Below are 17,408 nucleotides of genomic sequence, written 5' to 3'. Positions count from 1 at the left end.
TCAGTTTTCTACAGACATTTTTATTGATGAACTTTTTTTTCTTCTTTTGTATGACATACTTTTACACAGTAAAATAAGATGACTTTTACTTCATAAATAACAAAAATTAGCCCTTATATCTCAATCCAGTCAAAATCTAAGTAAAATAGTTTGTTCTGTATTTACATTCTGTACCAAAATAGGAAACACATATTCAAAGTCAGCCAGTTCTCTCAAAACAGTTGTTTTATCTCCAAGGTAAGCTTCACATTAAAAAGGCAACACTTGCACTTGGAAGCCTGATGGCATAAGATCACATCACTTAATATACAAAATAGACCCCAGTCCCAAAGAGCAATACGTGCAAGTGTTCGCCCAAGCATTCAGCCAAGCAAAAGCTGGTTGTTAGATCTTGCAGGGGAAAGACATTGACCTGCTTGGCTGAAAGTCATTCATAGGAAACGTGGGGAAGAAAGGACATACGCGTTCCTCTCTACTGAAAGCAGAAAGGTTTGCAGGACTGGAAGATTTAAAAACAACTGGCCCTTGCAAGCAAGGGATTGTTGGTATGTCTGCTCTTAGGTGACATCAACCTTCCTAATTTACTAGAGCACAACAAAAATAATGAGTTGTGTTGCACCAGCAGTCAACTAATGGGGGGTCAAGGTTCTGTTTTGGTAGTCGACCTATATCCGAGGCCTTAACAGTCTCCCAAGACCTCATTTCAAAAAGAAATGAACTGCCTGCTCTATGTTATTTACTCACTGCATACTCCAGCCAAAAGCCATTCTTCCTCCTTGTAATTGTTTGAAACACTAAAAAATTTTTCCTGAAGTGTGAATTGCCTTGACTTCTAATTGAAATATTAGAAACTTGAACTGCTGGCAGGGACAAAGAAGGCTGCAAGACTAATTTACTTCCATAGGGAAACATGGAACATGTTTTTACAACATTAAAGCAGTGGGCATGTTTTGGCTGCAGATAAATGATTTGTTTATTTCTTAGGGCAGCAAAAGTCCTGGGAATAATGCTAGCTAGTCTAGTGAAAACACAAAAGCTTATTTGGGCTTTATTTAAAAGATTTCACATGTAAGAGATTCAATATGATGGACTTATCCCTGTATGTTCAGGAAACTGAAAGTAGCTGCCTGCAAACTTTGTTTTTACTTAAAACTGGTATTGACTTTTACTGGGGAAACTACACTTAAGGCTACACAAACGGTTGCTTTAAGCTACAATTTTAGCTGTATTCTACACTCAAAAATGGCTTATGCTTCCTACTATGTTTATTTTGCTCTTAAAAACCTGAGACATGTTTTTACTTAATTCATCTTCAGACTTGGAAGTTCACAACAACGGGTTAGAAGCTTAACTGAAAGACAAACAGAACTGAGGTAGGCAGCTTTACCCGAACTCTTGACAGTCACCAGTTCATTCTCACCTGAAAGCGAACGTGACACACTCCTTGGCAGTTCCAGCGAGGCTACAGCTGCTAACTTACTGACAGAAGGTAACCCGCCGGATTTTGCCTACTTTAACCTTCCCTCCCCAGTCCCCTAAAGTCACTTCCAATTCTGCAGTTCACAGCCCGTTTAAGGACTGCATGTCAAAGAAATTACAAGTAAAATCTCAGATTATTAAGGCTTTAGTAGTTTTACTTCACTGGAATCACTAATCCAGCTACTCAGCAGGTACTGGTGAATCTGACTACATGAATGCTCACAGCCAGACAGATTTTCCCTGTAGGTACAACGCATTACAGCCTCTTTCTTTAATTAAATGTATACAATTCAGAAGTAGGTAAGCATCAATGTTTCAAGCCATATTTCAGTTTTCAGTTAATTCTCAGCAAGAGAGGAGAAAAGCCCTGAAGATAAACAACTGCGTAGAAGATAAAAAAAATTTCACTTAAATATAACAAATTTCACTTACACAGACAGGAGACTAGCATATCAAATACCAAGCGCAATAAATTAACACCATTTAAAAATGTTTAACAGTTATAAAGTTAACCAGAAAGTTCAGACAGTGCAAATATTTCACAGTAAGAAAAAAATAACCAATAATTTCTTTTCAAGTATAAAAAGCGTTGTTGTTGAGTGATACCATTTAACCTGTATTATTGCACAACAGACAAAAGACGATCACAACCTCTGGGACCTAACACATATTCTCAAACCTTTATGCTTTCAAGGAATCCATTTATACTGACTGTTGATTGTGCATATATTAAAATTATCAGTGTTCACTTACTAATCTGAGTGTTTCTTAATTCAAAGTTGTACACATTTAAAGCATTTGATCCCTAATTTGTATTGCTTCTCAGAAACACCTATTTAAGGCTAACCTAGGCCTTGTTTAATGCAAAGCAAACTGTGCATAACCTGCGGTTAAGAAGGGGAACTAGTCCAGTGCAAGGTACTCTCTCAACCATGATGCCCTCAGACAGTTTTAGGTTGCAGCTTACTCACCTCAGCAGTGTCATAAAAGCGTCTTTAAAAAAAATCTGGTAGGCACAAAGATTTTCTTCAGTGTCCTTATGATTACAAGGGAAGTTCTTATCAAACAAGCTTAATTGTAGCTAAAGAAATTTTACTCCCTACCTTTCCATATTAGAAGGGGATCAAGCCTTAAACAAGTAGTGTATCATCATCCTTCTCCCCATCTTTTTATTTTCAGTGCACCTGGCCCATCTGCTCCCTCAAGTTTTGTACCTTCTCAAGAATGAAAGTGGACGAACAGGACAATGGATTGGACCACATAAGTTTCTTTTATGCTAAGCAGGATTATTTGTAACATGTCATCTAGGGTCAGAAACAAAGAAAAACACCTTCACAAGTGTTGTAGAGAGCAGCTGCCCTCAGCAAGACAGATTTTGCCCATTTCCTACCTCAGGTAGATTTTGTCCTCCAAAAGATGAATTTTGTACCAAGGTGTGCCCTTGTGTGGTTCAAAACGTCTGATTCTCTAACATAATCCAAATGCTATGAATTATTTGAGTATTTATAATATCAACTGTATGTCCAAAAAAAAGGGGAAAAAGAGACAGATTAGACATTTCTTTACATACTCAATACATTTTTTGGCCTAGAGGAGTCAGTATGGTTCTGTAACATTATAGCTGCCATAGCTACTGGCTTGGCCTTCAGCAAAAAGTCAAACAAATGCATTTATGATCATACTATTAAAGAAATAATGCCATTATTTAATAAATAAATAAATCAGAAAACCTCACCCAATTTTACAGACTGGCATCAGTAACAAAATGCATTTGCCTAGCAAATTACTCTGAGAATATTCAAAAATTTGATGTTAATAGAACTGGCACATGCTAAATGAAAATGTGATTTCTAGACAGTTGTCATGGTTATCAGTCTGAAAGTCTACTTTGTGCGTTCACTAAGGTTTAAATGAACCCAAAGAAGTGAATAACTTACTGCAAACTAACATGAATTCTGAGAAGCCTCAAAGCTACAGAATCCAGTTGTGGAAACAATTCCCAACAACGGTTCTACTCCGTTAAATTATTTTTACTCATATACATTGTAAGAATGGACAAAAACCAAACAAAAAACCTCCCACACCTGTTTGGGTCTGAGTTACTCGCAGTAACAGCAACTGATTTTTACATGGCTTTTGACTAAACCACTGAGGTATATTTCCAGTTTGAGGATGCTTTGCTACCGGTCACACAGAGAACATAAAAAACCAACCCAAGTTCTACTACAGAAGAGTTCTCATTTCAAATCTTGATCAAGCTGCCAGGTAGTCTAACACAGCTGGCACAGTGGATCTCGTTACTGTGTCAAAATCAAAGGTTGCAATTCAGGAAAATACTGGCACTTATTGAGATGACAAGGTAAATTTTCCTCCTCTCAAACTGTCTGCTTTTGTCAGTAACTCCCCGACTACTGTCTGCACTGATACTTGCCAGGAGAGATGAGGTTCAGGAGAAGGCAGCTGCCTGCAGAGACAAAAAAAACCTCAGTGCTCCACAGTGAGAAGTACAACACTGTGGTATACCATCTTGAAACATCTTCTTGCTCCCTGCTGAAACTACGCGCAGAGAAATAATCCCGTTAGCAGGGGAATTAAGTTAGCCATCAACAGCCAAAGGGTTACAACCAGGTTAGACGAGCAGGAGCACAAGTCTAAAATAAAAAACAAGACAGCATAAAGCTTGTATTTCATATTTAAAGAGAAGATAAAATAACCAGAGAGCAAAAACATATTTGTAGAAATCTGAACTGATCTACTTTTAGTTTTCAAGGACAGCAATTCATAAAAGCTGAATAACATGATTTATTCCCTTTAAAATTAATTTCCGCAATAACTAAGAACAATTAGGAGAACAAATGAGCAAAAATGTATCAGTATGGCAAGAAAAGGACAGGAAGTTTACTATGGCATGACTGGGAATAAGCAGCATTTCAGAATCACAGACTCAGAAGACTAGATATATAAGCATTCTATATCTTATGTTATATATAAGCATATTATATAAATGCACATATATAAGCATATATATTAACATATTAAAAAAATCCCCCACATCTCCTAGGATGTGAATCTGTTTGAATTGACACTTGGTGTTTCTCTGGGAGAGGGAGATGTCAGTCTCCTACATTATAGCTTTCTCACGCTAAAATCTGATCTGTAGGAGTCATTCCACCAACCCCTGAAATGTTGCCATTTCAAGGACAAAGTAACACCACTTCAAATGGTACACACAAACCCAAGAACACGTTGAAAAAGGAAATAAATGTATAGGTTAGCTAAACAGGTTTATTCTTTCCTCAAAACCTGCAGTAGAGACAGCACATCCAACAATTATAAAATTGATTAAAGGCTTAAAAATTAGCCTCTAGAGAAAAATACCGTAAAGACTGCTCTCTTTCACTGACTTGCTTTTTACATAATCGACTCTAGACAAAACAGTAACTGGTAGTCAGCAACTTGAGGTTCTTTTCTCCCTTCAAAAAGGGAAAGTGACACCTGTCATTCGTGTCCTGGATTACCGCGTTAATATTGTCAATAGTAACTTACACAAGCGAGTACTAATTTTGCACCAAGGTGATGATTTTGAAGGTTATAAAATGATACGCTCTCCAGAACAGGGAACTGATTTTCAGAGAAGTTACTATGCTAAATCTAGACTTCTGGGATGATCACCAGAAGCAGACATGACAAAGTATTTCCATTTCAGACACGTTTCTCCTGTATTAGCCACTATCCTCATCTCAGAAACAAAAGCGCGTCTGTACAGGAGAAGACTGGGCACCTTTGCCACCTTCCCTTAACTCCTACATCTTGGACCTTGAAATAGCAAGGCCACAGCTCTCCTTTCCTGTTCCCCTGACAGTCAGGGCTGACACGAACCTTTAGTGTTCTCAGACATTTCATACTAGGTTTCAGTTCAGCAAATCAGGAGACAACCTACCAATTGGTGCAACTCTTGACAAATTAGAAGCTGGAGGATCCCGCTCTGGGGGACAGGAGTCACAGAAGTCCCAACAGGCTGGACAAATTAGATTTCCAACATGGACCCAGCCATTCATCTGAATGCTCACAGTTAATACTTGACCTGAGCGGCTGCACAAGTACGCAGTGTCCTTGACCCAAACGTGGAGCCCTTGTGGAGAACAAGAAACCTTAAAATAAAGGAATAAAAGTAAGGTCTGTATTATGATTTATTGGAAATATGTTTGGGGGTTTGGAAGTTCTTTCAATAAGGAAATAAAATATTCAGTAAACAACCTGCATACAGCATGGATTAAGTGTATTTTAATGCACTTTTTTAAATTAATTTATAATAATTAAATAAATTTAAATTTAAGGTATTTTAATGCACTCAGAGCAGCTACTCGTTTAAAAATGCTTTAAAGCACTGACTGTACACTTTTCATGCAATTATACAGATAATCAACTGAGACCGAGTAAAATTCCGTTTCTGCTAATGAGCATGCTTTTAGAGTTGTGCTGCCTTTGAAAGAAACAGCTTTAAGTGAAACAGTCCTGAGAGGAAGGATAATGAAAAGTGACACGTGCACAGTGCTTTCTACTGCAGAAAAATCAGAGTGATTTAACTAACGTAAAATTTCAACAACAGAAGATTCCAACATAACTGTTCTCACCCTGTGACACTTTGCCCTCAGTTAAGACAGGTAAAGTCCAAGCAAGACTGGAAGTAACACACAAGTCTGCCCAGCGGCCACACACTTGACTCGATGCATGATCTGAACTACAGACTTATGGTTGGAAAATACTTATTTCCAAAGCATGTCATATAATCTAGTGACTTACAGGAAGATAATATCATGTACAGTGTCCAGGTGCATAGTTTTAGCAGTCATAGCCTGCATTTTGTATCAGACTTCTCCCTTTGGTGTCACTACAAAAAGGGAGCAAGCAAAAAACCCACACAACACACGTACTTACTTGGTAACAGCCACTACCCCAGTCAGGGTAACTGAGTTTCCTCCTGCATTGTTCCATTACAAAAGCTGATTTCTGAATAAGACATACAGAGTTTGGTCCATATTCTTCTGCACCATAGTTTTTGGTAGGATCTAAGGTGGAAAGAACATACTGAACCTCAATTTACTAGGCGAAAAGGAAGTCCACATTGACTAATTATGGCAAATTAAATTATTCTCCACAGGCAATTCCAGGCTTACTTTTGGAATGTTTCAGACCATTAATCGTTATATTCAAAACAATAGTTTTCTTCATGCTTTACTCAGGCTGAGAATTAAGTTTTTAAAAAGACACTATCCACACTCTTCTACAGAAATGTTTGCTCCCAGGGAGCGCCAGCTGTGATTGCTGGCTTGAGGGGAGAGCGTGTTTGTTCATTTAGCTTTGAGAGAACTGCACACACAGGTAATATCCTGCAGCGTCCTGGAGCTCTGCTATATTGAGAGTTCATGTGCCATTCCAGGAGATAGGCCCATGCTCTGATAATTTACCAGGCTCCCTGCTTTGCAGGGAAGACTACAAAGGTGAAAAGTAGATTTATTTCCAGAGGCTCAAAAGCAACTGAACAACACTCCCCCTGTAACCTCTGTCTTGTATTTGGATTATTTGAGGATAATTTCTGTAGAACTCCTATGCAATTTTTTATTTCATACATACCTAGGAAGCAAATGCTCACAAGGTGATCCAGATAAACAAATATAGGCCCTTAAATACGAAACTAAAGTCCTGGAAGCATACCTGGTTGGTTTTCAATTATTCTGCAGTCTGAGCTGCGCTGAAATTCACCACTTAAATGCCAACTGAATTCTTGACTGAAGGGACAATAGTCAGCAATTTCTACTGAGCCACCATAATAAGGCAAGTCTTCTGCTGGTACTCCGTTAAGATTGTCAAAATACTGCAAAAACAAAATAGGCAGTGAATAGACAAATAGACAAATAGACAGTTGGTGCAGAGACAAGTGTACAGCTGTTATTTTGTTGTTGTTGCTTTTATAGCTTTTATTTAATTTATTTTTTAATAGAACCAATCACTAAAGCTGTAAGAACGTCAGTTACTTCTCAGGAACACTATTAGCAGCAACTTAGAATACCCCTGAACCAGATGAACACAGACTATTTAAGAATACATGAGTAATGCACAGAGATCCATATTTACATGTATCACTCCCTAGCCCCGCACTGCCCCCTGTCTCCTCTTGCAATCATAGCCATCTCTGGGAAGCAAGTGTCCCAGTGTGCAGTGACACAAGGGCACAGATCAGCTGAAGAAATACCTCAGACAAAACATTACGGGGACTTCTGTTACACAGCAACATTTCCAACTGAAACGTGCTTAGACAGTCAAGCAACATCCTTATTGTTTTATTAACAATCACAAGGCTTTTTTTTTTTTTTGAAGCCTCCAGGCTTCTTATAATAGAGTATGCATTTTTCACAACCTCTACTCTCATCTACTAGTTCAGAAGAAAAAAAAAAAAAAAAAAACACCACATCCTGGCTGCAAAATACAGTAATGCAAATACTTAGTTATTTAGTAAACTAAGATTCATTATACCTGATATTCCTGAGGTAACTGCTTTGGAAACTTCTGTAAGTTGCACACTGCTACTGCTCTTTGGTCCTGTCTACAGGTTAACTGCAAAGGATTACTTCTCAAAGTGTCACAGTATGGACTGATTAATTGCCTCCTCAAAAAAAAAAATAAATAAAAGTAACGTTAGATTAACTGCTTTTTGTAAATTTAACTATGCAGTTTTTCTGACTATCCCTGCTCTTCTTCATACTTGGTCAATCACATAAAGAAACAGCAACATCTTGTCTGTAGGCTAATTATTGTTATTTGGTTATAAACTTCCTAGTTTAAAGAATATCAGGTCAGCAAACAAAGCCACAATGTGCTTAATTATTTAGTTTCAGTGACACTGTTTTGTAAACTTTGAAGAAAAAATTACAAACAAAACAGGGCTGCTATGGAGCAAATTTACAAGTACTGAAACGAACAAACAAGAAGTATGATAGCCAAAACAAAGCCTATTTCTGGTGCTTTGGGTAAAATCCAGTAATGTAAAATGTTATTGGCTGCATTTACAATTAAAAAGGACAAAATAAGAAAGCAACACTTAGATGAAGCCCTTCCCCCCAGCTCCAAAACACAGTTCTCTTAAAGAGCATATACATTCCTAAGATGCTTGTCTTTGCATTTATTGGTTAAAATAGTACTGTTCTTAATACATTTGGTGTGCTCCTTTTTGGGTGCACTCTGAAGATTCTTACGAGAGCATTGTGTATTACTTTTTACTGAGTTGCATTTGAAGAAGGACAAATGTAAACAAGCATCAGGTCTTCCAGCTTTTTTATATTAAAAAAAAAGACTTACTTTTGTTTCTTTTGGTCAATCCAGAACTTACAGCTCTTCATTACAAAGTCGCAGCCTTTATTACGTCCCCAGTCTAATTTCTCCGCCATGCTGTAATTTGCTTTATACCAGCTGCAAAGGTATTTTGGAATGCAAATACAATTTAAAAATTAGAGTTACGATTAACAAAAGAGCAGTTCAAAGTAGTTTATACTATGCCTAAAGGTTTTCGAATGATAAAACAGGGAAATAACACTCCTTGCTGCCTAATAATAAAAAGTATGATAATTGCACTATTTTTCAATTCACAATGAGCTAAAAGAAAACTTCATTGTTTATTTGTTTGACAGCAATGCATCTTGGTCTACAAAGGAATAATGCATACAGAAAGATGAAATTTTAGGCAATTTTGCTTTTCCTCCATATGTTTTCTATCTACAAAAAGACAAAAAAAAATGTGCTACGTGGAACTGACAGAAGACTTACATTAAGAAAAAATGGAAAACAGACTCTGCAAACAGAACCATGCATTGCAGTGCACGCTTTTATGGCTATATTAAGAGTGGTTTTAAATATGCGAAGAAAAATTAACATACAAGGTATAACTCCTTGTCTAATGTCATGCTGGTTATGCCAATTATTTACTGTGTGACAGATGAATAAACACAAGCTCATCAATTCCAAACAACATCAAGTGCAACAAACACACTTGAACAACAACAAAAAAAACACCACACCATTATTATTCCTATTAACACTTACCCCGTGTCTTCCATTAATGCTAAGGTAATCCTGGAAAAGACTCGGTTCTGTGTATGGGATCCAGTCATAGCTTCATTCTGAAAGTTACAAGTTACTATTAGGAAGCTCCTGAAAAATCAGTATTGTAAGAAAATGCCTGCTTTGAAGAAGCATTTTATTTTAGAGCCACGCATTCAAGGGCATAGAAGTTCCAGTCCCTTCTTATTATAGACATTCCATTTCCAACCTCTTTCATAAAAGGGATCAAAGGTATAACACCCTTCCCAGTCTGCCCTACAAAGCTTCATAAGTCAGAAACCTTATTCCAAATTCCAGCTGAACCTTATTCATGGCCAATGTGTACTTATTTTTTCTTTAGGTAAACTAAACTCCTCCTTGTGTATTTATTCATAGCAATCATGCCCCCTTTTCTGTCTTTTTTTTGGGTAAGCTGAAAGCCAAGCTCATTTAGTGGTGTGTTTTTTTGGGTAAGACTGATTTTTAATTTTCCCAGTATTTCTAGAAGTCCTTTTCAGAATAGAAGGACACAGGACTAAAGGCACACAGAACTCTACATGAAGCTTTACTAGTCCAGTAGTGGTATTTTCCATCTTGTTTTAAAATACACTAGCCCACAACATCCTCAAAGAGCAACTCTGGACACTTCTGAGTTTCTTAATCATCTTAACTGACAGTTTTAACACCCATGTGTCTTCTTCCTGCTCTGTCATTTCCAGCTAATAAGCTTCAGGCTTCCAACAGAAGTTGCTCACCCTTAATTACACAGCTCTGGGATTCCTACTACCAAACTCTTCTCACTTACTATTTCTTCAGAGTGTAGTCTTCCAGCCTTCCCTCTCCACTAGCATGGCTGGGAAGAGTTACCATCTGCAGACCTCACAAATTTGGCACTATCACTAAAATATTTAATGAGAGAAGGATTGAGACCAAAACCAAACCATATGGGTTACTTTCCAGACACAAACGTTCTCTGGAAACGAGACTGCTAGAACCCCTTGGGCTAATCTTACTCAATCCTTTAGATTATCCTTACTTTAATGGCAGCCCTTCTAGTTGACTTTGAACTACTGTTCTACAAGAAAGGTTACTGAAAAGCAGGAAAAATCAGCTGTTTTGGTCTCCTGAAATACGTATTTTTTCATGTTTACTTCCATAAAAAGGTCTGTCCTGACGCATTTACCTTATAGTTTACCTCACTTCATACAATAATTAGAAACTATACCTCTGCTCAAAATATCACATAATGTTATAAACAAAAATAAGCTTAAGTGTCAGGAGGAAAATAAGTGTTTCCTTGATCAGATGAGGTTCTGGAACAGGGATGGCAAAACCTAACCCTAATGAGACATGTGAAAAAAGATGAAATCTAGATAGTGAGACAGAACAATCAAAAAGCATGACAAAACTGAATTGACTCAAAGGAATAACCACTTCCCCCTAAAGAGCAAGCATGCCTTCTCAGAAGGGCAAATAGCAGACAAAAGTAAGAGATTTCATTTTTTAGTAGTCATCTTATCTGAAATTCATACTCTGAGATTTAGCAATGAAGTAAAATAATATTTATCTAGAAATTGGACATTTAAGTGTTTCCAGCTTAGCACTGTCTGTGATATATTTCAGCGAGGTATTTTACACACCTATGTTTTCAAGGCTCTGGTGAGTACCACTATAAACCTAAAAATGAAGGCAGAGGGAGCAGGCTTTTCCAAATCCCCCTCCATTCCTAGTATTAGCACCAACCTCCAACAACCTCTTCTCCCAGTGATTGAGCTCAGTACCCATGCCGCCTTGATTTTCAAGCTCCATTCCCTCCAGGATTGGACAATCAAAATGTTTACGAGCTTCTTCCTAGAAAGAAAACATTTCAACACAACTCATAAGTATTTGTGGACAAATATGATTAGAAGTTATTTTCAATACCTATTTATTACACTTAACGTATGCTTAGTTGGGGTAAAAAAAAAAAAAGTCAGAGGTGTAGGAATCAGAAGGATTTCCAAAAATATTTAAGTACTTTCTTTTTAAATATGACAAAATTTTAAATGCATTATTTTGTAACGCATAAAATTACAAAAAAAAGATTAAAATATTTTTTTAAAAGAACAGTATTAAATAGGATTAAATTAAACTAGAAAAACAGTAACAGCACTATCTGTTAAGTCAACAGGAATACTAGGTGCCTAAGCCTGCAGGAAAGCCTTTGAAGAGTAAGATTAATGAAAATATCAGTTTTGCTCAACTGTTTACAATTTACTTCCCAATCCCTTCATTGTCTCTTTTATTGAATTATTTATTTCATACTGCCAACCATTTTCCTTCACTTCTTTTTCACCTTGGATAGTCCCTTCAACTAATTATATCATCATGATTATATAATCCTTGGGCCATACATTCAGAAAAAAAAACTAAAGTTAACTTATTACTGCTTAAAAAGAGCAAGAAATAATTGTGACTCAAGAACGTGATGGCATACAAAGTGTACAACTAAGTTAATCAACACTTACAACTACACGAGGTGTTACCAGAAGGTGAACAGTATGGTGAAGCATTTGGCCACCACGTACATCCCATAACCTCACTGCTTTATGAACAACCTTATCGCTCCACTGATACAAACCTAGACTGTAAGAAGAATGTGTTAGTTACAGATCTTTCTGATACATACACACTACTGTACAAAGCTTTAGTTCCATTAAAACCCAGAATTAAGAAGAATCTCCATTTCTTTGTGAAATTTCAATTCACTATGCAACACCTCTCCTTTGTAAGATACATTATAATAAATCTTACAAAGATTATATAGCCAACTCTGATCTAACATGCCAAAGTAAGATTACTAAAGAGATGTCTGTAGACTCAAGACATATTTTCTACAGTTATCAAAAATGTACTGCGAATTGTTCATTCAATAACAAGTCAAAAATCAAGCAGCTGACTACAGGCATTGCTGTTTCTGTGCAATTATAGACCTCAAATGATATGTGCCTCAAAAAAAAAAACCTACCTCCACTGACATTAGACAGACTACAGAATATGTAAGTCCCAGTTGAGTGTGGTGCTCAGAAAACCTCAAAATTTAAGCAAGGGTTGTTGTAATGCTTAACCTCAAGCTTCCTGATAAATAAAAATTGTCTTAAATCATCCCCACACATTATAAGGTGTTTAATACCAACGTAAAGGAAGACTAAAATAAAAATAGAACAATGTTTGAACATAACAAATACAAAGAATTCTAATAAAGGTATCAAGTTGGATTTTCAACAGGCTCACAGCAAGAATATATCTAAAAAGGCAACCTGAAAACATCCTTCACTGGGAGTACTGAGAAGTCCAAAAATATGAAATACCTTTCATTAAAAGGAGGGAGTCCATCTGCGTATCTTGTTGTCAAAGGTTTTCCGTCATCATCACGATAAAATGCAAACAGTCCAGCAGAGAAACCCTGCAAGTTAAAAATCAAACAGAAACCTTCGGTAAGACATTTACACACCAAGTCAAATGCCATGAAAAGTTCTCGTACGCAGCAGGTAGACTTGAAGTACCACACCTCAAGGCTATTAACACACGAGTTGAAAGAGGCAACGCAAGAGCTTAACCCCCACCAGACACGCTTCTCTTGCAATAAGCTGGACAGATGTGAGGGGGAAGGCACAAATTTCAGGGAAATGTATTCTATAACACCAACCCTTACCAGTGCATGGATAATCTCATGTTTCACTGTAGACAACATGCCAACAAATTCCTGAGCTTGCGTTGAAATCATGTTTGGACACAAGTTAGCATATCCTGCTATTGGCCTGGAAGACAGTTTTAAAATTATATTGTTTTCAGTATAATACTAGCAAATTCAATTCATATTCACTTGAAGAGGCAGAAAGCAACACTGGAAACTAAAGACTTATGTAAAAATAAGTGCTTCTAGATAAGTTCCCCTAACTAATTACAACTAGTCTGTTAACAATACTGTTACTTTATTGCTAAAATAGGGGAAAAGGGATGGGATCAGTCTGTATAACAATATGCTGCACAGATGTTACTGACAACAGTATAGGAGATCTGAATTTCAGGTGTAGTCATTACAGAGGTACAATGTGTCTGTTAAAATGACTACAGCCAAGTGAGAAACAAAAGCCATGTAAGCAGGGTCTATTTGCATTTTTCTTTAAGTTTTTGAAAGTATGACATTTTCTTCAACAGAAGCAGGATTGTGAGATAAAATTCAGACCGTAACAGCAGAAGATTACTTTTGACTTAGATGTCTCAGTTTTGAGTTAAGTGTTATTCCACTGTTCTGTGCTTTTATGTGAATATAGCATTTGTCATTATTTCAATGCATTCTACTGTGCTGTCCTATACACAACACAGGCAGACAATTCAACTCCATATATACAATTGAAAGTTTAATTAAAGAAAGTTTGTACCAGACAGAATACTTGCCTGTCCATTTCCGCTTCCAGTTGGCAGTAGGCTGCATATGCAATGATGTTCTCATGGCCACACCTTTCAGTAGTGAGAGCACTGACGTAAAGCACAAAGTCAGCATCTCGAACCCCTTCTTGGTCAGGTAAGCCAAAGTGCCGTTCATTCTGATTGTACACCCTGCATTGCTTTGACAACGTTCAAATGAAACGATTAAAATATATCAGCTATGATAGAAATTTTGTAGAACAAAACACAACTAGCTGGAAGCCAAGAATAAACCCCAGCCTATGATAGCTGAAGATGAGAAAATTCCCTGCGACAACAGTAAACAAAACCAGAGCCAGGGAACGACTTTCAAATGACTAGCCATTTTGATTAAAAGCTAGGAAGGTGGCAGCTGTTGAAAAAAAGGCGCTTGCCAAGCTAGATTAATTAAAAAGTTTTGGCTCACAGAAATAGTATATACATAAGCAGACATTGCATTTCACATTTAATGCAATATATTTTTAATGCTGCAGTTGAAACGTCAAGCTAAAAGAAATCTGGTGATCACGTACTGTAGTCGAGTCAAAAATTCATGCAAGAAAACAAGTTAGAAGCATTTCCTGCACCATGCTCCTCGTTCATCGAATACCACTGTTTTGATTCAAAAAATCAAAACTTATGATTAATTCTGTGAAAATCTGACACATTGACTGAGGAGAATAATAAAGCAACTAGATGCCATTTCATAAGCTTTGAATCTCATTATGTGTATACGGTTTACTATATCACAGACTTAAAGAACAGTAAACATTCCAGTTTTCCACGACTTTTGGTTCAACATCATAAACTAAAGACACTCTTGCTAACTAAATTTGAGTGACAGAATAGAACAACTTGAGTTATCTCCTGCAAAATGAATTGTAGAGTCACAGAATGGTTTGGGTTGGAAGGGACCTTAAACCTCATCTAATTCCAACCCCCTGCCATGGGCAGGGGCACCTCCCACCACACCAGGTTGCCCAAAGCCCCATCCAACCTGACCTTGAGCACTTCCAGGGATGGGACAGCCACAGCTTCTCGGGGCAGCCTGTTCAGCGCCTCACCACCCTCACAGTGAAGAATTTCTTCCTTATATCTAATCTAAACCTACCCTGTTGCAGTTTAAAACCACTACTCCTTGTCCTATCACTACACTGCCTGATAGAGAGTATATATACCTTTAGGGATCGGAAGGTTGTCATAAGGTCTCCTCAGAGCCTTCTCTTCTCCAGGCTGAATCACTTATGAGTCACTTATGTACTAGCAGTACTAATATCTTAAGTAGTTTCCACAAACTGCAATCCTCCAAAAGTTAAGGAGCACCTGGATGATTTAGCTTACCTGGAGGTGTTTTTCAGGAACTACAACTGGCCCGCACCTAGTATGGTTTGCGCAGGCCACTCGGCAGTATCTGTGAGGGTCAGCTTTCCTCCTTAAATATTGGTTTGTTGCACACTGCCTTCAATCAAACATGAAAGACAGTTAGCATTGTTTTAGAATTAAAAAGAAACTGTAGCATAATCTTACAGCATCCAACGACACTGTAATACACGTTTAATATAGCAATGTTGTAACTTCCATGCTGAAAAATGTTATGCTACTCTGGAAGACAATACTTCCAGTTGTTAACAGAGTATCTACAGGTGCAAAAAAAAAGATTTGGAACATGTTCATAAACAGAGGTACACATAAAAGGAAATAAGCAGCATGATACTCTTTAACATCTCTGATACAACAAACATAGGCGTTGATCACGGAAGGTCAGCAAACTTGTGCGTTCTCCTTCAATAGCATCTCCCACCACTGGGCCAGATGGATCACTGGTCTGATCCAGGAGAACATTTCTTATGCTCTTATTCTATTTTTACTTTAATGTCTACACAATGCAACGTTAAACATTGAATGCAGTAAGTGATTTTCAACAAACTTTTACATACCTGCTTAGCAATATAGTACCTGCTGATTTGCGCACTTGAAAAGTCTTCTCCAAGTAAGATATAGCTTGTGGAAAAAGTTTGTTCTAAATAGAACAAAAATAAAAGTCACCCAGTGGTAGTGCAGACATAACTTACAATTATTAACTACCAAGGTACAAGAAACTTGCTAATGCTGTGGTATAGCAGAATAGCAGAGATCCAGACTTCCAAGTTCAGAAATATTTAGTTCCAACATTTCCATATTTTGTTATTGGAATAACAAAGCAAGATGGAAGCCAGTATTAATTTGAATGTACAGCTTCAAAGAGGCTGACTTTATTTCAGCCCCAATCTTACAGGTCACTGGGAACTGTCCATCACAAATTTCCCTGGAGCTTCTGTCTCTGCGATCTCTAAGCCTGACCGCTGCCCTCTCTTTTACTGCCTACTTGCACAATAAATCAAAAGACGCCAGCAGGCACACTTAAAGTCCTCCTAACGGTATCAAAAAATAATAATGAAAACCCTTTAAAAAAACACATAGATACTGCTTATTGACACCTTTGTGTGCTGGGATACAGTAAGCACCTATTAAGTAATAGGTAACGTAACAGTGGGAGGATTTGGAAGAGAGAAACAGTCTGTACCCAAACCCTGGTTTCCCTGACCAGAGGATATGAAAGCGCTGGTATCCACAGCCTTAACCACATCGATAAAGCCTTGACTTCACCCACGTAAGTAGAAATAAAAAAGGGAACAAACACAGCATACCTTTATAAGGTGTCTTTTCTCTGGTAGCAAACTGTTTAAAAAAAAAGAGAGAAAAAGATCGTTAGCCAATAGGGTTTGCATTGCGGGATAAGGACAAAAAGGGGTCACCGCAACACCATACTCACTCCTCCACGCTCCTGTCGTACACGATCTTAATCCTCAGCCGCTGGCCCACGTCCCTCCTGACGAGGCGATCCTCCGCGAGGGGCACCCCGTAGACGACCTGCCGGCGGGGAGCAAAGCCGTGGGCGCCGCCGCACCCTCCCCTCCTGTTCTCCTCACGGCCCCGCCGACCCCAGCCCCCGAGCTTCCCCCCCTCCCCAGCCGCGCCGGCCTCACCTCCCCGCCGCCGGGCGGCCGGTGGTGACAGGACGAGGAGCGGGGCGAGGCGGCGGCGCCCAGCAGCAGCAGGAGGAGCGCGGCCGGCAGCGCCCAGCCCGCGGCCCCGCACCGCCCGCCGGCGGCCATTTTGGCTGCCCCTCCGCCGCGTCGCCATGGAGGCGGCGCCGCCCGCCAGTAGGAGAGCGCTGAGCGGCGGGGAGGGCGGGGCGGAGGCGGGAGGCGGTGTCTGATTGGGCGGCGGGGGCCGCCTCAGGGCTGTGGTGGAGGAGTTGGGGGGGGGGGGGGGGGAGTGTCCGAGTCTGTCACACAAATACCCGAGAACTATTTTGTCTTTTAAGCTTCTTACTAAGTGTAGCA

The 17,408-nt window shown here is 38.6% G+C and overlaps 1 protein-coding gene across 1 annotated transcript; it reads right to left on the bottom strand.

The window, feature by feature from the left end:
- On the bottom strand, positions 1-17,193 carry LMLN (leishmanolysin like peptidase). Its single transcript, XM_035572225.1, has 17 exons — positions 17,049-17,193; positions 16,835-16,932; positions 16,710-16,740; positions 15,960-16,042; positions 15,364-15,481; positions 14,014-14,183; positions 13,268-13,373; positions 12,924-13,018; positions 12,081-12,198; positions 11,317-11,424; positions 9,577-9,653; positions 8,836-8,946; positions 8,014-8,146; positions 7,195-7,354; positions 6,418-6,548; positions 5,420-5,630; positions 1-4,130 (listed from the first exon to the last, which is right to left on the bottom strand). The coding sequence occupies exons 1-17, from the start codon at positions 17,175-17,177 to the stop codon at positions 4,036-4,038; spliced, it is 1,974 nt and encodes a 657-aa protein (XP_035428118.1). The 5' UTR covers positions 17,178-17,193; the 3' UTR covers positions 1-4,035.
- Positions 17,194-17,408: the final 215 nt, after the last annotated feature.

This window comes from Cygnus atratus, chromosome 6 (genome assembly GCF_013377495.2).
Source record: "Cygnus atratus isolate AKBS03 ecotype Queensland, Australia chromosome 6, CAtr_DNAZoo_HiC_assembly, whole genome shotgun sequence".
In the NCBI taxonomy this organism is placed as follows: Eukaryota; Metazoa; Chordata; class Aves; order Anseriformes; family Anatidae; genus Cygnus; species Cygnus atratus.
The sequence above is the reverse complement of the archived record's forward strand: the minus strand, read 5'-3'. Positions and strand labels throughout refer to the sequence as shown.